At 38.3% G+C, this 27461-nt stretch overlaps 1 protein-coding gene across 5 annotated transcripts in view; it reads left to right on the top strand.

Moving 5' to 3' along the window:
- MFSD14B (major facilitator superfamily domain containing 14B) overlaps positions 1-21408 on the top strand; it is a 132367-nt gene extending 110959 nt beyond the window's left edge. For 4 of the 5 annotated variants that reach the window (XM_070376057.1, XM_070376056.1, XM_070376059.1 and 1 more), the window contains 8 exons: positions 2107-2325; positions 3213-3326; positions 7520-7591; positions 8020-8091; positions 15388-15500; positions 16961-17058; positions 18818-18960; positions 19658-21408. In XM_070376057.1, the coding sequence (XP_070232158.1) occupies positions 2107-2325; positions 3213-3326; positions 7520-7591; positions 8020-8091; positions 15388-15500; positions 16961-17058; positions 18818-18960; positions 19658-19906 (1080 nt within the window). In that variant the 3' untranslated portion in view covers positions 19907-21408. The remainder of the gene's footprint in view (positions 1-2106; positions 2326-3212; positions 3327-7519; positions 7592-8019; positions 8092-15387; positions 15501-16960; positions 17059-18817; positions 18961-19657) is intronic. The other variant, XM_005892555.2, reaches the window with a different exon arrangement.
- The last annotated feature ends 6053 nt before the right edge of the window (positions 21409-27461 follow it).

Here is a 27461-nt window from a genome sequence, read left to right as displayed (position 1 = left end):
TTGGAGAGGGACTGAATGCCAGAAACTCAGGTTACTTCTCTCCTGAGTCTTATTCTTTCTGTTAAATTCCACTTCCTGGAAGACAGTAAGCAGTCATTCAGTGTTGACTGAGTGAATAATTGTATGGCTCAGTGATGGACATATATGCCAATTACTGTTGTTCCACAAAACACAACAGTCATTTTTGGTTTGTTGACTTTAGACATCAGTAGTTTAAAAACTTCTCCAAGCCACTTGCCCTCTAGCTACTACTTGCTTCTCCTTCCTTCCTTCTCCCCACCTCCCGTGAATGTTTCTCACGTCATGTCCTAAAACAGAGACATCTCCTGAGTGCTGTGGAGGAGGACAGAGGGAGAAACAGATAGGAAAGCTTCAAAGAAGGCAGGATGTTCAAGGTGGGCTTTTGAAGGGTGGTCAGTGGAGTTGAAGGGTGCCAGAAGCCTCATTTATAACACTTGTGAAGCTTTTCTCAACATTGCAGGAAACACTCATTCCTCTTCAGTTTTATTAGATTTTTGTTCTTTTGCCTTCATCAGAAAAATCCCTCACAAAGCTGTTGTGCTAAGCAGTAGTATTTAAGGAAGGATTTCAGAGAGAGAGTTCTGGAACCAAAATGATCATGACTTAGTTTCCCTATCTCTAGCTCAGTTCTTCATCTGTAAAATGCCAGTTATAATAATGCCTGGTCATAAGTATGTTGAGAGAAGTTAGTTAGAGGAGCTCCCTGCTGAAGTATGCCCTCCGGGCCATAAGGCTGCCTGGACTGGACCATAGGACTCAGGGTTTGGCCAATGACTAACCTTTACGTTTAACTCTGTGTGTTAGATGTTGAGATGACAAACCTGAAAAAAGAAAAAGGAAAAAAAGCTTGCAAGCTACCTTACAGATACAGAATAGAATTATGATGATAGAATTAAAAATGTCCTTTGACAAATAATGAGATATTTGTATGCTCCATGATCTTTAGTTCTTTACACTTGGAATGCTATGTAATTAAGGGCAGGAGCTCTGTTTTCTTATTTTTCTAGCACATATAAATACTCAATATTTATTGAACCAGGGAATTCCTGTTCCTCAAATTGGAATTCTATGTACTTCCTTTTTTTCCCCCAGAAATTTTTTAACTTTTGGCTTTTATAATTTTGTTATAATACTGATTTCCAATACATTGTATTTTTACAGTCACTTGGGGGTTATGGATAAAGGAAGAATATCATCAGTTACCCAGGAGTCATAATTTCAGTCATAGTTAATGATTTCTGTAGTTCCTTTTAAAACCCATTAGAAGTTTAGGTGACTGGCTTATAAATGTGCTTTTCACACTCAGTCTGGTTGTAATTTGGAGGCTGTCCACTTAAGCTTCTGAACATTCAGACTACATTTCAAAATAAAGAGAGCCTTCTACATGCTTATAGGGAAGCAGTGTGAAGAAGCTTCACATGGATTCAAGTTGTAAGTGTGATCAGTTGACTCAGTGATCTTTGGTATTAGGACGTTGGGGGTGACAGCATGACAGAAACTCCTAGCCCAAGGATTTCTCTAATTAAAAAGCTTTTGAGGTCTCCCTCAACAAATCTTTTTGGATTTTTGTTGTTGTTGTTATATAGCTTTTTCTAAGACTTCCAGGGATTTCCACCCCCAGTTAGTGCTAAGGAAATGGTGAAACAGTGCACAGTTTTGGAAGATGAAATCAAGCCTAGTTTCTGAGTAATTTGTAGATTTTGTTATCAACCCTGCAAAAACTTTTTTTGTTCCTTTCTCTCTATATCACTGTTCCCTAATTACAGAAGATTAAAATATGTATCGTTTATTTGTGGAGAAGGTTTTACAATTTTTATTTCTAAATAAATCATTTTTTAATTCGTGTAGCTTTCTAGAGTAACTTCTAGAAAGCTACAAGGATTAGAAAGTTATTTAAATTAATTAATAACTTGTGAGCAAATTCTTAAAAGAAAATTACTTTTCATTTTAAAAGTTGTGTGCAATATAGTCCTTTTGTATTTTTACAGTTAGAGAAGGATGGTTTTAGACCCTAATTGGAAACAGGAGTGTAAGTGCGCACCTGCTGTAGAAGCAACCCTGGGTGAGAGTGTTCTTTCTCCATAGGTCTCAGCCACTTTTGCAGCCAGTCTGGTTAGCAGCCCAGCCATTGGAGCATACCTTTCTGCCAGTTATGGAGACAGCCTTGTTGTGCTAGTAGCCACAATGGTAGCTCTTCTAGACATCTGCTTCATCTTATTGGCTGTTCCAGAATCTTTGCCAGAGAAAATGAGACCTCTCTCCTGGGGAGCCCGGATTTCTTGGAAACAAGCAGACCCTTTTGCGGTAAATAAAAACATGAAAACACTTACTTTCCTGAATATCTTTCTAAACCATGCAAATAAAAGTGCATTTCTGCAGATTCTAGCATCCTAGCAGTTGCTGGTTTATTTTTTTCTCTAGTAAAAATAGAAAAAACTTAATTGAAAATAAGGGACAGAGGTGAATGGTACACCAAAGAATATATAAAATTGATAATTCTTAAGAGTCAGACATGACTGAGTGACTGAACGAAAGTATGTAGTTACCATGAGAGACAAGAGATGCGCTTTTGGTGCACCTTTTGGTCTATTCAGACATCCTGTGTAGAAAAGCATGTAAGGATTTTGGGCAAAGGTATAATATTGAAAAAGTTGTTACTAGTCAGAGAATCTTGTCACTGACCCCATGCCTGGAGCACATTTATTTTTCTGCCAATTGTGTGGGCAAATTTATTATTAACATTTTAAAGAATAAATTTATGTGTAATGAAAAACCTGTAATGTTTGTGGCTTTAAAGGAGTTGTATTATGAGTAAAAAGAGATGCGATTTTCTTAAAAGGTTCTGTAGCAGTGTGTTTTTTTTTATTTTTCAGAGGCTATTCATAGTATGTTCAGGGTTTGTTTCAGTATGTGAACCAGTATTGTTAACAAAGATGAGCAAAAATGTTTTTTTTTAAAAAGAGAAAAGACTGTAATATTTGAAATATATACCTCTGAAATTAGGACTTGTAACGTCCTTAGAGAGGTGGTAATAGATTTAATGTTAAGGCTTACTTCCTTTTTTAATCCATTCATCTTTTGTTATCCACCTTAAGAAATCAAAAAACAGTGAAGCTAATATCCCAGAATATCAGTGACATCAGTATCTATTTGCTTTTTATTTTTCTGTTTCTGTTTCTGCTTATTTCTAGTCACTGAAGAAAGTTGGAAAAGACTCTACCATTTTGCTAATCTGCATCACTGTTTTTCTTTCATACCTTCCTGAAGCTGGACAGTATTCAAGTTTTTTTCTCTATCTCAGGCAGGTGAGTAAGGAATGCCGGAAAATCAGAGATTGGTATCTGTCTTAAAGTGTTTTATGGAAAAACCCCAGGTAGCTCAGCTGGTAAGAATCCACCTACTATGCAGGAGACCTGGGTTCAATTCCTGGGTTGGGAAGATCCCCTGAGGAGGGCATGGAAACCCACTCCAGTATTTGTGCATAGAGAATCCCCATGGACAGAGGAGCCTGGTGGGCTACAGTCCGTGGAGTCACAAAGAGTCAGACATGACTGAGCAGCTAAGCGCACAGCGTTGTAAGAGGAAAAAATGTGTTGACTTACTTCTAGTTGTAAATGTAGGTGCTGACATATAATTAGTAGTCAGGAGACCTCTAGTCCAATAATTTTTTAAAATAAAATGTTTACTGTGGGAAAAATTTCCTTGAAAATTATGGGAATTACACAAAAAGAATTAGTAGAAACAGAATTTATTAAATCTTTAATAATATTCATTAAATTTCAGAGAGGTAAAATTTATTTCAGAAGAACCATGACCCCTGGGTCTAATCGATCACATTCAGTTTGCTTAGCCATCTACAGTAGGCCACTATAGGGACTTTCCTTGCAGTCCAGTGGTTAAGATTCCATGCTTCCAATGCAGATGATGTAGGTTCAGTCCCTGGTTGGGGAAGTGAGATCCTACGTGTTGAAACCACCCCCACCTGCCCCCGACACACACAGTCCCCACTAAAAACAAAAACACACCACTGTGGACTTCAAGGTAGGCCACAAATAATGACCGAAGTAATCTTTTCTGTCTTCTGATTTTTCTCCCTTTAAAAGTTTATGCTTCACATTTTCCCCCAAAAGGCAGTTGACTTAAGGCAAGTAAAAAAAGTTTGCTTTTCCAACTGCTGTCTTAGGTCTCTGGGGTTGCTCAGCATTGCAATCCTGCCTTGGTCTTTCACTGATTTCACTGGAAGTCCTTCTCCTAATGGTTTACTCCACTTTTTCAGAGCAAGCCTCCCCCTAAGATAAATTCCTCTATTTTTAGAGATATTTCAAATAAAATTTGTTAAGTTTGCCACTCATGGTTTTCCTGAGAGTGTGAGACTATAATATTTTATATGGTAGCACATTTAAGTAAAGCTTTTTTTTCAAGCAGTTCTTTTTTTGTTTTACACATTTATGGTTGGAGGATGCTGGAGATTTAGAGGGAAAAGTAGTGAGATACTGTTATTAGTGTGTGTGTGTGTGTGTGTTTTTATACTTGCTTAGTCAGTCTGTTGTGTCCAACTCTTTGTGGCCCCATGGACTGTAACCCACCAGGCTCTCTGCCCATGGAATTTTCCAGGCAAGAATACTGGAGTGGAGTTTTTCCTAACTCCAGGGAATCTTCCTGATCCAAGGATCAAACCCATGTCTCTTGCATCTCCCACACTGGCAGATGGATTCTTTACTACTGGCGCCCCCTGGGAAGCCCAGGTGTTAAATGTAGAAAATTACATATGCATCTCTAAATGTACATTTAATGTGGGAAATAATGTAGGAAAAATGGGTAAGCCCAAGGAAGAAAGTAAAAAAAAGTCTCCTTTCTTCACATGTATAGTTAATAACAGTGACTATTTTCTTCTCTATCCATTTTTCCTATACATATGCTTATATCACCGTCAACAACAACAGTTACAACAAATCAGAATAATTCTGTTGTTCTGTATTTATGCTCACTTTTTAGAGCTAACATATAATTAACACACATGTATTTTTAGTTTAAATTGTGTTTACTTATAAATCATCTATTTTATAAGAAAATATAATATCCAGTATATATTTAATATCGAGTATATATTTAAAACTTTATTCAACAATAAAAAGACATATAACAACTAAAAAAGTAGGCAAAAGATTTTGAATACATATTTCTTCAAGGTAAATATACAGATGGCCAATAAGCACATGAGAGGATGGCTAACACCATTACCCATCAAGGAAATCAAACACACCCGCTAAGAAAGCTGTAATAAAAAGGAAACAACAACGACCTAGGATATGGAGAAATGGCAACCCTCATACATGCTGGTGTGAATGTAAAATGGAGTAGCCACTGTGGAAAAGAGCCTGGTGGTTCCTCAGAGTGTCCAGCATAGGGTTCCCAGCAAATCTATTTCTAGGTATATAGCCAAGAGAATTGAAAACACCTATCTGTACAAAAACTCTTAACACAAATTATTATTCATATAGCTAAAAAGTAGAAGCAAAATAGAAATAGCCTATCTGCCTATTAACTGATGAAATGGATCAACAAACATGATACATCTGTACAATGCAATGTACAGATATTTTTTTTTGGCAATAAAAAGCAATGAAGCACTGATACATGCTACAACATGGGTGAACTTTGACAACGTTATGTTAAGTGAAAGAACCCAGAACCATATATAGTGTGATTCCATTTGTATGAAATGCTCTGAATAAATACAGAGAGACAGGAAATAGATTACTGACTGGGTGGTGGGGTAGGTTGTGGGAATGGGACTCCTAATGGGGTACCATGTTTCTTTGAAGAGTGATGAGAACTTCTAAAGAGATCATGGTAATAATTGCTCAACTCTGTATCAATACTGTACTGTGCTTAGTTGCTCAGTTGTGTCCAGCTCGTTGGTACCCCATGGACTGTAGCCCACCAGGCTCCTCTGTCCATGGGGATTCTCCAGGCAGGGAGTGGGTTGCTGTGCTGTCCTCCAGGAGTTCTTCCCAACCCAGGGATCGAACCCAGGTCTCCCACATTGCAGGCAGATTCTTTACCATGTAAGCCACCAGGGAAACCCATATCAATACTAAAACCATTGAATTGTGCACTTGTAATGGGTGGATTGTACGGTATTTTTAATTCTACCTCAATAAAGCTGTTTTAGAAATATATTTATTGGGAGAATAAGGGGGGGTGGGCTAGGTTTTGGGGGTTAGTAGATACAAACTTTTACATATAGAATGAATGAACAAAAAAGTCCTACTATATAGTACAGTGTATATGGCACACTGTATATTCAGGGAAAAGAATATAAGAAAGAATGTATAGTATTTATAACTGAGTCACTTTGCTATATAGCACAAGTTAATACAACATTGTAAATCAACTGTACTTCAATTAAAAAATACATATATGGGCTTCCCTGGTGGCTCAACAGTAAGGACTCTGTCTGCAGTGCCGGAGACGTGGGTTCTATCCTGAGTTGGGAAGATCCCCTACAGAAGGAAATGGCAACCCACTCTGGTATTCTTGCCTGAGAAGTCCCATGGACAGAGGAGCCTGGTAAGCTACAGTCTATGGGGTTGCAAAAGTCAACATGACTTAGCAACTAAACCACCACCACCATAGAGTCCAATTTTTTTAATTGCATTCGATTAGAGAGTGATGGAATAGTGTTAATGTCAGCAGCACTGGTTTGGGAACCAGAAGTTCTGGCTCTCTTTCATTAGCTAATTGTGTGATTTGAAGCAAGATAATCATTTATGAAGTGTGAAGATTACTTACAATTATTCTTAAAATTTTTCTGGATTTTATGGTTTTAATAGATGGCAAGCTAGCTTTAAAAACTTGATGTTTAAAACTTAAAAGTTTCAGGCATTTCATAGCTGCTCTTAAGACTAAGAGGCTTAGAAATCATTGCTAGCTAACTTTGGCTGCTCATTGGAATAACCATGAGAGCTTTTTAAAACATACCTGTGTCTGGGCCCAGAGAGTCTGATTTAATTGATATCAAGCGAGTTCCAGCATCTCTCTTCTCCCCTTTCCCTTTCTCGGTTGCCCACATGATTTTAATATGCAACCAAAGTTGAGAGCCACTTAACTCTCCAAGTGAACATATTCTATGTTGACAGCATCAAAAATCAAATTTTTCTTTTCTTCATTTTTTTCCCTAGTAGTGGATAATGTTACATAGCTCTTGGTGGATTGTAGAGGGGAAAGCATATGAAAACAGTAGGGAGACCTGTAATAGAAAATATTGTGCTAGTAGTTAATCTTAGTTATATTAAAGTGTGCCTGCTTACAGTGATTTCTCATGGCAGATTTAGCTATAAATTATTGGTTAAATAGGTTTAGCTTTGAGCACCGCCTAAATTTCCATTATCAAGGTTTCATGAACTTTCCTCAACTATTCTATAGCTTTAATGGAACATAACATTTCTTATTATTTATATAATGTCTATATTGCAAAATGTGTTCATTTTCACAGGTCATAGGATTTGGATCTATTAAAATTGCAGCTTTCATAGCTATGGTAGGAATTCTGTCTATTGTGGCTCAGGTGAGTGTTATTTTACCCATCCACCCCACTTTTTTTTTTTTTTTTTAACATTTTTAATCTGAAATAACTATAGATTCACAGGAAGCTGCAAAGAAATATTCAGGAAGATTTCTTGCACCCCTACATCAGTTCCGCTCCTTCCCTGCCATGGTAGCATGTTATATAGCTATGAGCAGTATCATACCCACTGTATCCACTGATGTGGATACAGATCATAGAATTATTCTCTTTTTAATAAAATCTGGAGGTTGTGATATAGGAGGAATTTAATATAAATTTTTAAAAATTAATTTTTTAATTGAAGGATAATTGCTTTACAGAATTTTATTGCTTTCTGTCAAACATCAACATGAATCAGCCATAGGTATACATATGTTCCCTCCCTCTTAAACCTCACTCCCATCTCCCTCTCCATCCCACCCCTCTAGCTGATGCAGAGACCCTGTTTGATTCCCCTGAGACATACAGCAAATTCCCATTGGCTATCTATGTTACATATGGTAATGTAAGTTTCCACGTTACTCTCTCCCTATATCTCACCCTCTACAGCCCTCTCCCTGTGTCCATAAGTCTATTCTTTATGTCTGTTTCTTCTTCGCTGCCCTCTAAATAAATTATTTGGTACCATCTTTCTAGATTCTATATATGTGCGCTAGTGTACAATATTTATCTTTCTCATTCTGACTTACCTCACTCTGTATAATAGGCTCTAGGTTCATCCATCTCATTAGAACTGGCTCAAATTCCTTTTTGTGGCTGAATAATATTTCATTATGTTGTGTACCATAACTTCTTTATCCATTCCTTTGTCGATGAACATCTAAGTTGTTTCCAGTTCTGGGGTATGTATGGCTGCGGCAAGGACAGTCTGATTCTCATTCCATTTAGGCTGCCACAGATCAGCTGCTTCACTCTCAGCCTTAAGTGTTTCTCCTCTGACCTAGCCAATTGCCCTAATGTGGGGATCGGATCCCTGCTTCATTTCCCAACCTGCCAAGGGCAGGTCCGGTCCTACTAACACTCCTGTTTTTCCCCCTAGTTCCTTCATCCTACTGAGTTTTGTGTGGTTCTATATATTCTTTTCCATTGGTCAGGTACCCCTGTCTGCTCTCAGCTTGTGTTCTGCAAGTACTTCTGTGTCTGAAGGTATATTCCTGATGTATCCATAGAGAGAGATGTACTCCACATCCACCTACTCCTCCACCATCTCGTTCCTTTTAGACTTTAATATAAATTTTTAGTTAGAATATGTGTGGTTACCCCTAATGCATAGGTTTGGCACATAAAAATTTGCTTTTATAGCCACCAACCACAGTCCTTCTCCACTATTCTGAAATTAACCAGAAGAATGTTTCAATATTATTTTAATACTGAAAAAAAGTGAAAGGGAAAAACAAGTGAAAATTTGTAAATATTACAATTTTTGCTATCCACAAAACTGAAGAAATATGGTAAGTCATTATGTTAGGATTGTATGTAATTACTTCATGGCAGTTAGAGGGGGAAAAAGTAGAAGTAGTGAGAGATTTCCTCTTCGTGGGCTCTAAAATCACTGCAGATGGTGACTGCAGCCATGAAATCAGAAGACATTTGCTTCTTGGCAGGAAAGCGGTGACAAACCTAGACAGTGTGTTGAAAAGCAGAGACATCACCCTACTGGCAAAGGTCCGTAATAGTCAAGGCTATGATCTTCCCAGTGATCACGTACAGTTGTGAGAGCTAGACAGTAAAGAAGACAGAGCACCAAATAACTGATGCCTTCCAACTGTGGTGCTGGAAAAGACTCCTAAGAGTCCCTTGGACAGCAAGGAAATCAAACTAGTCAATCTTAAGGGAAATCAACCCTGAATCCTCTTTGGAAGGACTGGTGCTGAAGCTGAAACTCCAGTATTTGGTTATCTGATGTACACAGCAGACTCATTGGAAAAAACCCCTCATGCTGGGAAAGATTGAGGGCAGAAGTAAAAAAAGGCATCAGAGGATGGATGTATGGATGGTATCACCAATGCAATGGACATGAACTTGGGTAAATTTCAGGAGATGATGAGGGACAGGGAGGCTGGTGTGCTGCAGTCCATGAGGTTGCAGAGTTTGACATGACTAGGCAACTGAACAACAACAATTAAACGTTTCCCCATCTTTATAAATCAGATCAGATCAGTCGCTCAGTCATGTCCAACTCTTTGCGACCCCATGAATCACAGCATGCCAGGCCTCCCTGTCCATCACCAACTCCCGGAGTTCCCTGAGACTCATGTCCATCGAGTCAGTGATGCCATCCAGCTATCTCATCCTCTGTCGTCACCTTCTCTTGCCCCCAATCCCTCCCAGCATCAGAGTCTTTTCCAATGAGTCAACTCTTCACATGAGGTGGCCAAAGTACTGGAGTTTCAGCTTTAGCATCATTCCTTCCAAAAAAATCCCAGGGCTGATCTCCTTCAGAATGGACTGCTTGGATCTCCTTGCAGTCCAAGGGACTCTGAACAGTCTTCTCCAACACCACAGTTCAAAAGCATCAATTCTTCGGCACTCAGCCTTCTTCACAGTACAACTCTCACATCCATACATGACCACAGGAAAAACCATAGCCTTGACTAGACGAACCTTTGTTGGCAAAGTAATGTCTCTGCTTTTGAATATGCTGTCTAGGTTGGTTATAACTTTCCTTCCAAGGAGTAAGCATCTTTTAATTTCATGGCTGCAGTCACCATCTGCAGTGATTTTGGAGCCCAGAAAAATAAAGTCTGACACTGTTTCCACTGTTTCCCCATCCATTTCCCATGAAGTGATGGGACCGGATGCCATGATCTTCGTTTTCTGAATGTTGAGCTTTAAGCCAACTTTTTCACTCTCCACTTTCACTTTCATCAAGAGGCTTTTTATTTCCTCTTCACTTTCTGCCATAAGAGTGGTGTTATCTGCATATCTGAGGTTATTGATATTTCTCCCAGCAATCTTGATTCCAGCTTGTGTTTCTTCCAGTCCAGCATTTCTCATGATGTACTATGCATATAAGTTAAATAAACAGAGTAAAAATATACAGCCTTGATGTACTCCTTTTCCTATTTGGAACCAGTCTGTTGTTCCATGTCCAGTTCTAACCATTGCTTCTTGACCTGCATACAGATTTCTCAAGAGGCAGATCAGGTGGTCTGGTATTCCTATCTCTTTCAGAATTTTCCACAGTTTATTGTGATCCACACAGTCAAAGGCTTTGGCATAGTCAATAAAGCAGAAATAGATGTTTTTCTGGAACTCTCTTGCTTTTTCCATGATCCAGCAGATGTTGGCAATTTGATCTCTGTTTCCTCTGCCTTTTCTAAAACCAGCTTGAACATCTGGAAGTTCACAGTTCACATATTGCTGAAGCCTGGCTTGGAGAATTTTGAGCATTATTTTACTAGCGTGTGAGATGAGTGCAATTGTGCGATAGTTTGAGCATTCTTTGGCATTACCTTTCTTTGGGATTGGAATGAAAACTGACCTTTTCCAGTCCTGTGGCCACTGCTGAGTTTTCCAAATTTGCTGGCATATTGAGTGCAGCACTTTCACAGCATCATCTTTCAGGATTTGGAATAGCTCAACTGGAATTCTATCACCTCCACTAGCTTTGTTCGTAGTGATACTTTCTAAGGCGCACTTGACTTCACATTCCAGGATGTCTGGCTCTAGGTCAGTGATCACACCCTTGTGATTATCTGGGTTGTGAAGCTCTTTTTTGTACAGTTCTTCTGTGTATTCTTGCCATCTCTTCTTAATATCTTCTGCTTCTGTTAGGTCCATACCATTTCTGTCCTTTATCAAGCCCATCTTTATAAATACAGAACCACAAAAAGCAGGGCATATGTTTTGAGTTAATTCACTGCTAGGCTTAGGTACATTCACTATATTGTATGGGACTGCAGAGAGGCTGTTTTCCTGAAATAGCTATGTTGTTCAGTTGCTAAGTCATCTCCAACTTTTTATGACCCTATGGACTGCAGCATGCAAGCTCTGTCCTCCACTATTGCCCAGAGCTTGATCAAATTCATGTCCATTGAGTCAATGATGCTATCTAATCATCTCATCCTCTGTAGCCCCCTTTTCCTTTTGCCTTCAATCTTCCCAGCATCTGGATCTTTTCCAGTGAATTGGCTCTTACCATCAGGTGCCCAAACTATTGAGCTTCAACCTTAGCATTTGTCCTTCCAATGAGTATCCAGGGTTGATTTCCTTTAGGGTTGACTGGTTTGATCTCCTTGTAGTCCAAGAGACTCTGAAGAGTTTTCTCCAGCACCAAATTTGAAAGCATCGATTCTTCAGTGCCCAGCCTTCTTTATGACACAGCTTACAACCGTATGTGACTACAGAAAAACCATAGCATTGACTATACAGACCTTTGTCAGCAAAGTGATGTCTCTGCTTTTTAATATGCTGTCTATGGTTGTCATAGCTTTCCTTCCAAGGAGCAAGTGTATTTTAACTTCCTGGCTACAGTCACTGTCCACAGTGATTTTGGAGCCCAAGAAAATAAAATCTGTCACTGTTTCCACTTTTTCCCCTTTTATTTGCTCTGAAGTGATGGGACTGGATGGCTTGATCTTAGTTTTTTTAATGTTGAGTTTCAAGCCAACTTTTTCACTCTCATCAACAGGCTCTTTAGTCCCTCTTTGCTTTCCTACCATTAGAATGGTGTCATCTGCATATCTGAGGTTGTTGCTGTTTCTCTTAGCAGTCTTGATTCCATCTTGTGATTCATCAAGCTCAGCATTTCTCATGATATACTTGGCATATAAATTAAATGAGCAGGGTGACAATATACAGCCTTCACGTACTTCTTTCCTGATTTGGAACCCGTCAGTTGTTCCATGTCCAATTCTTACTTTGCTTCTTGACTTACATACAGGTTTCTTGGGAGACAGGTAAGGTGATCTGGTATTCCCATCTCTTTAGGAATTTTCCACAGTTTGCTGTTTTCCACGCAATCAAAGGCTTTAGAATAGTCAGTGAAGCAGAAGTAAATGTTTTTCTGGAAGTCCCTTGCTTTCTCTATGATCCATCTACTGTTGGCAATTTGATCTCTCATTCTTCTGCCTTTTCTGATCCCAGCTTAAACATCTGAAAGTTCTTGATTCATGTACTGCTGAAGCCTTGCTTGAAGTATTTTAAGCATAATCTTGAAAGCATGTGAAATGAGTGCAATTGTATGGTAGTTTGAACATTATTTGACATTGCCCTTCTTTGGGATTGGAATGAAAACTGACCTTTTCTAGTCCTGTGGCCACTGTTCAGTTTTCCAAATTTGCTGATTTACTGAAACAACAACTTCTTATCTCTCCTTGCTATTTTCTGCATTCAGTTGGGTATATCTCTCCCTTTCTCCCTTTCCTTTCATTCTCTCCTTTCCTCAGCTATTTGTAAAGCCTTTCAGACAATCACTTTGCCTTCTTACATTTCTTTTTCTTTTGAGATGGTTTTGGTCATTGACTCCTGTACAGTGTTACAGACCTCCATCCATAGTTCTGTAGTTACTCTACCAGATCTATTGAGTCTATTCATCATCTTCATTGTATAATCATAAGGGATTTGATTTAGATCTTATCAGAATGGCTCAGTGGTTTTCCCTACTTCTTCAGTTTTAGCCTGAATTTTACAATGATGAGATGATGATCTGAGCCACAGTCAGCTCCAGGTCTTGTTTTTGCTGAGTGTATAAAGCTTCTCCATCTTTGGCTACAAAGAATATAATCAACCTGACTTCAGTATTGACTATTTGGTGAAATCCATGTGTAGAGCCATCCCTTGTATTGTTAGAAGAGGGTGTTTGCTACGACCAGTGCAGTCTTTTGGCAAAAGTCTGTTAGCTTTGGCCCTGCTTCATTTTGTACTCAAAGGCCAAATTTGCCTGTTACTACAGATATCTCTTGACTTCCTACTTTTGCATTCCAGTCCCCTATAATGAAAAGGACATCTTTTTTTGGTGTTAGTTCTAGAAGGTCTTGTAAGTCTTCAGAGAACTATTTGACTTCAGTTTCTTCAGCATTAGTGGTTGGAGCATAGACTTGGATTACTGTGATGTTGCAATGGTTTGCTTTGAAAATGAACTGAGATCATTTTATAGTTTTTATGATTGCACCCAAGTACTGTGTCTTGGACTCATTTGTTGACTATAAGGGCTACCCCATTTCTTCTAAGGGATTCTTGCCCACAGTAGTAGATATAATGGTCATCTGAATTAAATTCACCCGTTCCAGTCCATTTTAGTTTACTGATTCCTAAAATGTCGATGTTCACTCTTCGATCTTGTGCTTGACTACGTCCAACTTGATTCATAAACATAACATTCCAGGTTCCTATGCAGTATTGTTCTTTATAGCATCAGACTTTTCTTTGATCACCAGATACATCCACAGCTAAGTGTCATCCCTGTTTTGTCCAACCCACATAATCCTTTCTGCACCTATTCATAATTGCCCTCTGATCTTCCCCAGTAGCATATTGCATTCCTTCTGACTTGGGGGGCTCATCTTCTGGTGTCATATCTTTTTGCCTTTTCATACTGCTCGTGAGGTTCTCCAGGCAAGAACACTGAAGGAGTTTGCCAGTCCCTCCTCCAGTGGACCACCTTCTCTCAGAACTCTTCACTATGACCTGTCTGTGATGGATGGCCCTGCAGGGCATGGCTCATAGCTTCATTGAGTTATGCAAGCCCCTTCACCACAAGGCTGGGATCTATGAAGGGGCTATATGCTGTTTTAAAGCATGGTAGACCATGTGGAACACTCTTCTGTGATAAGTGTATCTGGAAGAGAAATGAGAATGCCACAAATACCTCATAGGAATACATTCAGGTAAATACCTTTTACTTTTTAACTCTTACCAGTCTGTGTAAATTATGTTAAACTTTCAAGTTGCTTATGATTTTTTTTTTTATATTAACTCTGGTTAATTAGCCCAGATTCATCTTTTATCTTATCCCCTTTCAGTCTATCTCACTTACTTTTTTAGCAGGCTCAGAGAGTAAAGAATCTGCCTGCAGTGTGGGAGACCCGAGTTCAATTTCTGGGTTAGGAAAGTCCCCTGGAGAAGAGAATGGCAACTCACTCTGGTATTCTTGCCTAAAGAATTCCATGGATAGAAGAGGCAGGCATTCTGTAGTCCATGGGGTTGCAAAGACTCAAAGATGACTGAGTGACTAATGCATTTTATATTTGTTAAAATCATATTTGTATCAATCCAACTTTGTGAAACTGTTAACTCCCACCAGTTGGACTACAAGGAGGTCAAAGCAGTCAATCCTAAAGGAAATCAACCCTGAATATTCACTGGAAGGAGTGAAGCTGAAGCTTTAATACTTTGGCCACCTGATAACAAAGAGCCAACTCATTATAAAAGACCCTGATACTGGGAAACATTGAAGGCAGGAGGAGAACAGGGCAACAGAGGATGAGATGGTTCAATGGCATCAACGACTCAATGGACATGAGTTTGAGCAAACTCTGGGATATAGTGGAGGACAGTGCAGCCTAATGTGCTGCAGTCCATGGGGTCGAAGAGTTAGTGACTGAACAGCAACAAGCAACACATAAACAGATTTTTGGGGAGGAGGCTGAAGGCCCTGAGCCCAAGTCAGTTTGGGAAGCCCTTGAAGCTTCACTCCTTTTGGAGCTGCATCAGTACTATATGGTTTCCAAGGTCTCAGGTCAAGTGGGCTGCAATTAGAGGTTCTTGGTCACCATTAATGGGCTTTTCCACAGAGCTTGCATCAGATCTCTGTGCTTATATGATTTCTAATGATTATCCCCTTTGCTTTGCAGACGGTCTTTCTTACTAGCTTGATGAGATCATTAGGGAATAAGAACACTGTTCTCCTTGGTTTGGGCTTCCAGATGTTCCAGTTAGCCTGGTATGGTTTTGGATCTCAAGCATGGTAAGTCTCTCCAATAGATTCTCATGACAGATTGATCTTTTAGAGGAGCTTGAATTAGTTGAGTGTTCATGCAAAAGAAGCAGGAGTTACTTTACTAGCATAGTGTATTCAAAATTTCAAAAACCCTTTAGCCTTAGTTTGAGGAAGGGTACAGCTAGATAATTCCACATTATTCAGACAGATTACCTTCACCTCAGCAAGCTTCAGTGAGATGTTACTTAACTAAATATATGTATCTCTTTCTCCAGCCCTCCAAAAAAATTTTTATGCCTAATTGTTAAACACATTTGTCAGTTTTTGGTGACAGCACATATAGTCAAAAAGAAAACAAGGAAAAATGACTGATTATGGCAGGATTTACTGCTATAATTAGCTGAGTGACATTGGCCAGTGACATAATCTTTATAATACAAAGTATGTGAGTTAGATGAACACTAAGATCTCCTCCAAAAGCTTCTGTACCCAGAGGCAGTTATTACTTCTAACAGTTAGATTCCTGTTAATAGGAAAGCAAGTCAAATTAAGCCCTGTGCAATAAGAAAAAGTAAAAAGAAGTGAGTACTGTTTTGTTGCGTGGCAAGTTTCCTTATGTGCCTATTACCAAATACTACAGTTCATATCTTCACTTAAAATGTTTGACTTGGTCCTTATTTTCCAACTGGAAATGAATGACACAGTTTAGAACTTTAAATGCTTTAGGTGGTTAGTAGTAGATTCTTCTTGTTCTTGGAAACCTTAATTTTAGTCCTATGAACTTTGGTTCAACAGCTGATTCTATCAACCTAAAGGGTTTTTCCTTTTAAGTAAGGTTATTCTTGTCATCCCCAAGACAGTCTGGCCAAACAGGTTTTTAGCTCAATTGGCACTGGACTTTGCTCACACTCACACTTAATACTAACACACATATAAGTTCAAAGGAACATAAGTTCCTTTCATTGAGACAAAGGTCTAAAGGAAGCAGACTTAGAAGTCTGCAAGATGCCATCCTGAACTCCAGGTCTCCATTTTTCTCAGTTGGCTGCACATAACACTTTATTGAGGGTAGGAAACTGAGCAGCCTAAGGGCAGTTTGGAGGCGAGCCTTTGAAAAGTACAAAGAAAAAAGTGGAAAATTGGTGAGAAAAAGTGTGGCTTTACAGAAACAAGAAATCCTTTTGAATTTCATTGGCTTGCATTTAAAGATGACAATAGAGAAACCAGGAAGAAAAACATATTTTGACAGGTAAGATAAAGAAATGAAACTTTCCCAGCTCATGAAGTGATCAGTATTAGTATAAACAGTGTGCTGTGTAACGTTCTACGTTTAAAAAAAAAAAAACAATTTTCAAAGAGGAAAAAAAATAAATACAACTTAATATAAGACAACAGAAAGCATTTTGTGCTTTTGCCGCTTGTACTCTGAACAGCTCTCTCACTGGGGCTGGCCTGCCGCCTGACCACAGCCTGACCTGTCGTTGCAGGATGATGTGGGCAGCAGGGATTGTGGCCGCCGTGTCCAGCATTACGTTCCCAGCAGTCAGTACCCTCGTCTCTCAGAACGCAGACTCAAACCAGCAAGGTGAGGTCACTGTCCCCGTCACTGTTTCTTTCCCTCATTGGAGATGTACCTGCCAGAATCATGAGCATCTCTGATGTCTTTCCACATCAGCATAGAAACAGGTTACAGCTGTATGGTCCCTGCTGAACAATCATACCTCTTTACTTTGACAAATAGGAAAATTCTCTTTTCCTTCCTGATTTGATTTTATACTCATATTTTTGAAATCTGGACACAGCAAGTCAGAATACTTAGAAATACAACTATCTAATTTCTCTTTTCAGTTTTGACTCTTCTTTTATGTTACTGTCAGAATTTACTAGACTATACTCATATTTTAACAAATATCTGTTAAATAATTGATAGACTAGCTACTAAAACAATGAGTTCTTTATTTAATCACTGTAATCACTGAAGTTTCTTTAATTTGGAATCACTCAAAGTCCATTATTTACTCAGTTTAGAAAATGATTCTTTGAGCAAATAAATCTGCGTAGTTCTTGATATTTGAATTGCAGAGTGAGAGACAAAAGTAAGATGACTCTATAGAGTAGCACTGTAAATGTCTAGACTCTTCATCCTTCTTGTGCCTCTGGCTTCCCTATCAGGTACTTCTTACTGCTGAAATTAATTATTTTTCTTCTCCATCACTTAATGGTTTACCTGACTATAGTCAGAAAATAGTGAATTTTAGAAGAAGAAAAAATTTATGTCTTAGAGATCTTTAAAAAGTTTCAATAAAAAAAGAAACTAGACTGGAAAAGATAGTTTATTGGTTGCACTTATTTTTTCACATTGGAAATTAGCCATTTTATTCATATCTACTTTTGTTTTTTATTTTTTTTAACAACAGATCCATGCTGGTTATCTATTTTAAATATAGCAGTTATCATTTGAAGACCTCAAATCTGTGTTTTATCCTGTTACGGTCACTTAGCTGACAGCATCTTTGGGAGATGCTGTGGTTGAAGTAAAGGCATGAGCTATCTGAAGGATGGGCATTGCCTGGGCTCTAAGAGACTCTTATCTTGTCTCTCAGGGCATGAATTTGCTTTGGCTTCTTTTATGCTTACATGTATTAATACAGATGTTTCTAAATGTCAACAAATAAACTTATTAGAACACAGTATATTAGGTTGAATTATATTTGACTGTTTTTGACTTACAGAAATATCTATCTCATGATTCAAGCTAATTTTTTACCTGCCACATGAGACACCAGAGATACCTAGAAATTGACACTTCTGGAATTTTTCAGTACAGGTGTACTTGGAGTACAGCTATCACTGTGAGGAACAGAATCTGTCAGAAGGTGCTAGAAGCACACAGATTCAGGACCCCTATGGGCTGACACTTGGGCAGGGATCCAAGATGCAAAGGACAGATTTTTGTTGTAAAAGCACCATTAAATAAGTAGAAGAGGAAAATCTCAATCCGTAAAAAAGTAGAAATTGCCTATAAATTGAGAGTATTAAAATTTTTCATTTTATCATTCCGTATTTATAGGAAGATCTGTTGTTCAGGGGGGAATTCAGCCTCAAAGGGATTTTAGAGACATTGGTGTCATTTCATATCCTTATAGATCTTAGGACAGGTAGTGAGGAGAGTATTGTAAGGGCATAGAAAAGGACAAGATTTGTACAATGAATGGATATCAGTATGATGGGTACTCAGTCCAGCTTAATCACTATTTTATAGTTTGAAAAAAAGGGCTCTTAAGTCTCCAATCTTGAGATGCTTTTCTGAGAAGACTGGCTCCCTTTTCTTTGTTCTGACTTAGGAGTTGCCCAGGGTATCATAACTGGAATAAGAGGACTCTGTAATGGACTGGGGCCAGCCTTGTATGGCTTCATATTCTACATGTTCCATGTGGAACTGACTGAGTTGGAACCAGAATTGATTTCTAACAATGCCGCCCTACAGGTAATTTGGTAATAAGCCTAGTTTTTAACAATTGTATCTGATTAGAGCAAAATCTTGTGACCTTAAATTTGGAAAGTGTTCTTATTTTTATAATATTACTATTGTATTTGACAGTAGTGTGTGTTCATTGCTTCTTGAGACTAGGGCGGGATCATTTCAGTGATAATGTCTTATGTAAAATATTTGTCTTGCCTTTGTTCAGATTCTGTTTTCACCTGCATAATTTCTGTGGTCAGAATGCTGTCCTCTGGTGAAACTGAGGCCAAATAAAAGATGAAATAACCTAAACTTCCAGCTACAAATTGAGCTGAAGTGCTTTTTCTACCTTTTATTTGCTGTTACTTCCCTGCTTCCAATCTATGTATAATATAGATTTCTGCACAAAACTGGAATTAATGTTCTTACATATACAGACTGCATGATCTCTGGTCACAGGGCAAGATTAGAGATAAACAGCTGTGCTTACATATTTGGTTAAGCTGTCGGAAAGCAGTGATTAGTTGCCCTCCATTGTATTCCAGACACCAGGCTTTGTTAGAATTTGCCATGACAGTTAATGAACATTTGCTAATGAGAAAGTAACTCACTTTTCAGTGGTGTGGTTTTTATTTTTTTATTTTTTTGGTTTATCCAGTACTAATTTTAGTTTGAAAGGCTAACCAAATTCTTCATCTTCATTTGTTTCCACACCCACCAGGGAGCTGTCATCCCAGGCCCACCATTTTTGTTTGGGGCGTGTATAGTTTTTATGTCTTTCCTGGTTGCTGTATTCATCCCTGAGTACAGTAAAGGTGGAATTCAAAAACACAGCAACAGTATCAGTGGCAGCCTGGCCAACACTCCAGAACGGGGCAGTGATGAGGACATTGAGCCACTACTGCAGGACAGCAGCATCTGGGAGCTTTCTTCCCTCGAAGAGCCTGGGCATCAGTGCACTGAGCTATAAATTCTGCAGAAAGGATTCTGTGGACGCCATCTCTGAGAGCCATGGGGGAGCCACACCACATGGAGACTTCATGGTGCTGGGGCGGAGATACCAGTGGCACCCTTCAGGGCTGAGTTTGAGAAGTAACCACCTCTGTCCCTCTGTCTTCCTCCCCTTCCTCCTCCTGTGCCTCTTACCCCATTCTTTTCCTTTTCATTATACATTAGAACTAAATAAGATTTGAAATATACTTTTCTGCAAATAATATGCAACTCTGAAAGTTATCTGGGATCCACATTCAGACACTCAAAATCTGTGGTAGAAATGATGGCTTTCCTTTAATAATGTCAGTGTAGGAGTGATCATGTCCTTTTCAAAAGGTGCAGGATTGTAATACAACTGCTGTCTCTGACAAAATTTAAGATAAAAAATCCCATATTTTGTCCTTTCCTGTTCCTCTGAACTGTGTGCGTTTATCCCATGACAGTTTGTGAGTGGCTGCTTCAGGAGTCGCTCAGTATCAGGGATCTGTTGCCTTTGTTCTAAGGTCAGCAAAAATCTAGTCTTACTCTCCTTTCCTTCTCTACTTCCTATTCTTGGCTAGAATGAAATTCAGCATATACACCTCTGGATAGTAACAATACTGATTAGTATTATTTAATACCTTTACCAGAGGAAGGAAAATTTTTTAATAAATCTAAATCATGAAGAACTAGCAGTTCAGATTCCTGGACCTAATGTCTTGGTTAGATCCATGGTGATTTTACAGAAGAAAAAGATACATCAAGCATTCTGGTGGCAACATAGAAATTGGAGGGTGCTTGTAAGAAGGTTCTCAACAAGGTAAACATTCCTAAGTGCAGATGAGAGTTAGTAACTGGATACCAGTGGAGTTTATATCCAAGTTTAGACTCATGTAATGTTTTGTTACTATTTACTCCCACCCACATATCCTGTGTCCTGCTTTTCACTGTATCACATCCCTACCTTAACTGTTATATGTAGGCATTTGTTTTCAGTCTTCGTTTTCATCTGTTATCTGCATTTTAAATCTCATAGGAATATGCACAGCAAATCCCTTCCTAAAATATGGGTTTAGGAAGCTCAGTTTCACAAGTGTCTTGCTAATTTTTCAAGATGTTTTATGGACAAAGAAAACTTTACAGATTTATGTGTTTTGCTGCACGAGTAAGTGGAGCATTAACTAGGGCCCATCTTTAACATAGCACTCCTTTGAAAGTTTTATAGGTATGAAATATATGTAGCTGTATCATAAGGAGTTTTAATTTTCTTTGATGGGGTGCTGTGTAAATCTTGTATTTATAAATATAATGAAAGTATTGACAGAAAAAATATATATACAACTTTTATAAAGGATTGTGTACTGACTGAATACATTTAAAAGAAAATATATTTTGAAACCTGTTCTGCTATGAACAAAGATAACATATCTTTTTTTACTATGCTGTTGATTTTTAAGTTAAGCTTCCTAATGCATAATAAATTTGCAATGGATACTTTTATGTCTTTTGTATTTCTTTAAAGCAAATGGTACCATTGATCTTTAGGTTCTCCTTTGGGTGACTTTCAGCTAAAATAAGTTTTTAGTCCTTAAGCTAGTGCAAAAGATATGTGTATTTTCAAAATTAGTTTCATTTCACAATCTTCAAAATGAGTTCACAACTTTTTAAAAATTTTTCAAAAAGCAGGGATACAGTTACTTGTACACCCATGTTTATTAGCAGCATTATTCACAGTAGCCAAAAGGTGGAAGAACTCAAGTGTACATTGTTGGGTGAGTAGAGGAAGAAAATACGGTACATACAAAAATGGAATATTACTCAGCCTTTAAAAGGATTCTAACACATGTTATAACATGGATGAACCTTAATGTTCTGCTAAGTGAAATAAGCAGGATGCATACTTCTGTCACAAAAGGAAAAAAACTGTATGATTCCACTTACATGAAATATCTAGTCAAATTCACATAGAAAGTAGTGGCTGCCAGGACTTGGGGGAAATGGAAGTGGGAAGTTATTATATAATGGATAGATTTTCAGTTTTGGGCTTTCCCTGTGGCTCAGTGGTAAAGAATGTATCTGCAATTCAGGAGATTCAGGAAATATGGGCTTGATCTCTGGGTCGGGAAGATCTGGGGAAGGAAATGGCAAGATACTCCAGTATCTTGGCTGGAAAATCCCAGGGACAGAGAGGACCCTTGCGGGCCACAGTCCATGGAGTTGCAAAGATTTGCAAGAAAAGTTCTGGAGATGGATGGTGAGGCTGGTTGCACAACAATGTAAATGTACTCAATGCCATTGAACTAACCTAAAAATGGTTAAAATGATCCATTTTATTATTAGGTATATCTTGCCACAATTTTTTAAAACTTAGGTAGATTTTTTAAATTGAGATAGAAGTCACCATTTTAACCATTCTACAGTGTACAGTTCAGTGACGTTTAGTTCATTCACAAAGTTGTGCAACTATTAGCATCAATTCCAGAACATTTCCATCATCCCAAAAGGTAGACCCCATCCCCATTAGCAATCACTACCAATTTCCCCATGCCCATCCCCTGAAAACCAGTAATATACTTTCTGTGTCTGTAGATTTGCCTATTTTGAATGTTTCATATAAATGGAATCATACAGTATGTGACATTTTGTGTCTGGCTTCTTTTACATACCATATTTTCAAGGTTCATCCATGTTGTATCATGTGTCAAATTTTATTCCCTTTTGAGGGTGAATATTCTATTTTGTGCATATACCAAATGCACAAAATGGAATTTTCCTTTATTCATTTATCAGTTGATAATATCATTTGGTATTTGGATGGTTTTCACTTTTAATATGAATATTAACTCGCTGTGAACATTCTTGTCCATGTTTTTTGGTGAGCATATCCTGTTAGGTATATATCAGGGAGTAGAATTACTAGGTCATTTAGTGGAGAAGGCAGTGGCACCCTACTCCAGTACTCTTGCCTGGAAAATCCCATGGATGGAGGAGCCTGGAAGGCGGCAGTCCGTGGGGTCACTGAGGGTCGGACACGACTGAGCGACTTCACTTTCACTTTAGTACTATTTAACCATTTGAGGAACTGACACATCAGCTCCACATTTTACTGTCCTATCTGTAATGTCGGAGAGCTTCATTTCTGTATTTCTTTACCAATACTTGTTAATTTCTGTTTTGTTGCCACTGTTTGTAGACATTCTAGTGGGTTTAGAGCGGTATCTCATGGTTTTGATTTGCATTTCCATAATGACTAATCGTACTGAGCATTTTTTTGTGTCCTTATTTGCCATTTATATATATATATATATATATTCTTTTTTTTTTTTTCTTCTTAAAGAAATGTCTATTCAAATCCTTTGCCTATTTTTGAATAGGATGACTGTTCTATTGTTGAGTTGTAAGAGTTCTTTATAAATTCTGGACACAGTTCAGTACAGTTCAGTCACTCAGTTGTGTCCTACTCTTTGCAACCTCATGAACCACAGCACGCCAGGCCTCCCTATCCATCACCAACTCCCAGAGTCCACCCAAACCCATGTCCATCGAGTCGGTGATGCCATCCAACCATCTCATCCTCTATCGTCCCCTTCTCCTCCTGTCCCCAACCTTTCCCAGCATCCGGGTCTTTTCAAATAAGTCGGCTCTTCACATCAGGTGGCCAAAGTACTGGAATTTCAGCTTCAACATCAGTCCTACCAATGAACACCCAGGACTGATCTCCTTTAGGATAGACTGGTTGGACCTCCTTGCAGTCCAAGGGACTCTCGAGAGTCTTCTCCAACATCACTGTTCAAAAGCATCAATTCTTCAGCACTCAGCTTTCTTTATAGTCCAACTCTCACATCCATACATGACCACTGGAAAAACCATAGCTTTGACTAGACGGAACTTTATTGGCAAAATAATGTCTCTGCTTTTCAATATGCTGTCTAGGTTGGTCATAACTTTCCTTCCAAGGAGTAAGCATCTTTTAATTTCATGGCTGCAATCACCATCCACAGGGATTTTGGAGCCCAGAAAAATAAAGTCTGACACTGTTTCCCCATCTATTTGCCATGAAGTGATGGGACCGGATACCATGATCTTCGTTTTCTGAATGTTGAGCTTTAAGCCAACTTTTTCACTCTCCTCTTTCACTTTCATCAAGAGGCTCTTTAATTCTTCACTTTCTGCCATAAGGGTGGTGTCATCTGTATATCAGGTTATTGATATTTCTCCCGACAGTCTTGATTCCAGCTTGTGCTTCATCCAGTCCAGCGTTTTCTCATGATGTACTCTGCATATAAGTTAAATAAGCAGGGTGACAATACACAGCCTTGAGATACTCCTTTTCCTATTTGGAACCAGTCTGTTGTTCCATGTCCAGTTCTAACTGTTGCTTCCTGACCTGCATACAGGTTTCTCAAGAGGCAAGTCAGGTGGTCTGGTATTCCCATCACTTTCAGAATTTTCCACAGTTTGTTGTGATCCACACAGTCAAAGGCTTTGGCATAGTCAATAAGGCAGAAATAGGTGTTTTTCTGGAACTCTCTTGCTTTTTCCATGATCCAGCAAATGTTGGCAATTTGATCTCTGGTTCCTCTGCCTTTTCTAAAGCCAGCTTGAACATCTGGAAGTTCATGATTCATGTATTGCTAAAGCCTCGCTTGGAGAATTTTGAGCATTACTTTACTAGCGTGTGAGATGAGTGCAATTGTGCGGTAGTTTGGGCATTCTTTGGCATTGCCTTTCTTTGGGATTGGAATGAAAACTGACCTTTTCCAGTCCTGTAGCCACTGCTGAGTTTTCCAAATTTGCTGGTACATTGAATGCAGCACTTTCACAGCATCATCTTTCAGGATTTGAAATAGCTCAACTGGAATTCCATCACCTCCACTAGTTTTGTTCATAGTGAAGCTTCCTAAGGCCCACTTGCCTTCCAGGATGTCTGGCTCTAGGTGAGTGATCACACCATTGTGATTATCTGGGTCGTGAAGATCTTTTTTGTACAGTTCTTCTGTGTATTCTTGCCACCTCTTCTTAATATCTTCTGCTTCTGTTAGGTCCCTACCATTTCTGTCCTTTATTGAGCCCATCTTTGCATGAAAAGTTCCCTTGGTATCTTAATTTTCTTGAAGTGTTCTCTAGTCTTTCCCATTCTATTGTTTTCCTCTAATTCTTTGATCGCGATCAGCATTGATCAAATTGATCATTGATCGCTGAGGAAGGCTTTCTTATCTCTCCTTGCTGTTCTTTGGAATTCTGCATTCAAATGGGTATATCTTACCTTTTCTCCTTTGCTTTTCACTTCCTGTCTTTTCACAGCTATTTGTAAGGCCTCCTCAGACAGCCATTTTGCTTTTTTGCATTTCTTTTTCTTGGGGATGATTTTGATTCCTGTCTCGTGTACAATGTCACGAACCTCTGTCCATAGTTCATCAGGCACTCTGTCTATCACATCTAGTCCTTTAAATCTATTTCTCACTTCCACAGTACCCACTGGACACAGTACTCTTGATCAAATGTATAATTTGTGAATTTCTCCCATTGTGTGGGCTCTCTTTTCACTTTGTTGATTGTATCTTGATGCACAAAAGTTTTAGTGTTGATAAAGTCCAGTTTATCAGTTTTTTTTTCTTTTTGGTGCTTTGTTTGGTGTCCTAGCAAGTCCAAGGTTATGAATTAATATGTTTTCTTCCTCTAAAAGAGTTTTATAGTTTGTATTTTCACATTTAGTTCTTTGGCCTTTCTTGAACTTACTTTTGTATGTGGTATCAGGTAGGATTTCAGTGTCATTCTTTTTTGCACGTGAGTATTTAGTGACTGAGCATCATTTGTTGAAGAGATTCTTTCCCCACTGAATTGTCTTGGCACCCCCTATTGAAAATTAAGTGAACAATGATGTATGGGTCTGTTTTTGAGCTTTCTTGTCTCTTGGTCTATTTTTTCTATCCTAATGGCAGTAGCACACAGTTTTGATTACTGTAGCTTTATCATATTGAGTTTTTAGATCAGAATGTATGAGTTCTCCAACTTTGTTCTTTTTAAAGGTTTATTGACTAGTCGGTGTCCCTTGAAATTCCTCAGAAATTGTAAAACCAGCTTTTCCATTTTAGGGAGGGGAAGGTAGTTGGTATTGAAAGAGTTAATTCTTAGGTAGATTGATAAGAAGTCTGGGGGTCCCCAGGAGGAGAAAAGGACAAACTTTTTTTTCCTACATTCCTTCATGTTAGTCACATGAAACATTTTTTTGTTTAAGCCCAGAGCTAATGATTATACAACAAAAAACAATTGATCTTACTTAGGGATATGTTTTTCCTTAAACTCTGTACCAATGATTATATAACAACAAGGTGTCTTGCTTGAGGACATGTTTCTCTTAAGAACCTTCTGACTAATCCTGTCATCTTAAAATGTAAATTCTGGGAGTGGTTCTGGTAGAACCTTTACAAACTTGAGACATTCTTTTGATTTATTGTTAATAACCAACTGAAAAAGTATATAGCTTGTCTTGCTAACACTAGTGAGGGGGCATTCTCTGTCCCCCTTCTGATGTCTTATGTCAGAAGCTTTCTGCCTTTTTTCACTGCAGTAAAACTTTTGCCACACAAAAGCTCTGAGTGATCAAGCCTGGTCCCTGATCCTGAAGAAAAATCTTTGGAGATCACCGCCATAAGCTATCAGTATCTTGCTAAGGATTGAACTGAACTTGTAGATCATTTTGGGTGTAGTAAGATAATAATCTTAATAACATTATGCCTTCCTAACCATGAACATGGGGTGTCTTTACATTTAATTTCACTTTTAGACTTCATTTCTCATGTATAAAATGCATCTGATTTTTGTGTGTTGATTGTGTATCCTGAAACTTTGTTGAATTTATTGGCTCCAGTAGTTTTGGGTTTGTGTGTGTGTATGTGTGTGTTACTCTTAAGAATTTTCTGTCTTAAGGATCATGTTATCTCCAAGTAGGTAGTTTTCCTTTCCAGTTTGGATGTCTTTTATTTATTTTTCTTGCCTCATTTTCTGACTAGAACTTCCAGTATATCTTTGCTTTCTGTCTTCTTTATCTTAGGAGGAAAGCTTTCAGCTCTTCACCTTTGAGTATATTAGTTACAGATTTTTTAATAGACAACCTTTATCATGTTGTGGGACGTTCCCCTTTGTTTTTTGAGTGGAGTTTTTGTTTGTTATTTGTTTAGTTTTGTTTTATGATAAAAGGATGTTGGATTCTGTCAAATATTTTTTTCTGCATTGAGATGATTGTGGTATTTTATTCTTCATTCTATTATTGTAGTGTATTACATTGGTTGGTTTTCATACGTCGATCCACTCTTGAGTTACTGGGATAATTCCCAGTAATTATCCCACTTGGTCATAATCTTTAATATGTTGCTGGATACCGTGCACATTTTTTACTTTTTAAAGATTTTTTCATCTATATTCACAAGGAGTATTGGACTTTTCTAATGATGTCTTTCCAGCTTTGGTAATGCTGGTTTCATAGAAAATGTTTCCTTCTCTTCTGTTTTTGAAAGAGTTTAAAAAGAATTAGTGTTGATAGTACTTTAAAC

This window comes from Bos mutus, chromosome 8 (genome assembly GCF_027580195.1).
Source record: "Bos mutus isolate GX-2022 chromosome 8, NWIPB_WYAK_1.1, whole genome shotgun sequence".
NCBI lineage: Eukaryota > Metazoa > Chordata > Mammalia > Artiodactyla > Bovidae > Bos > Bos mutus.
Note: the sequence above shows the minus strand (reverse complement) of the source record. Positions and strands in the feature narration are given on the sequence as shown.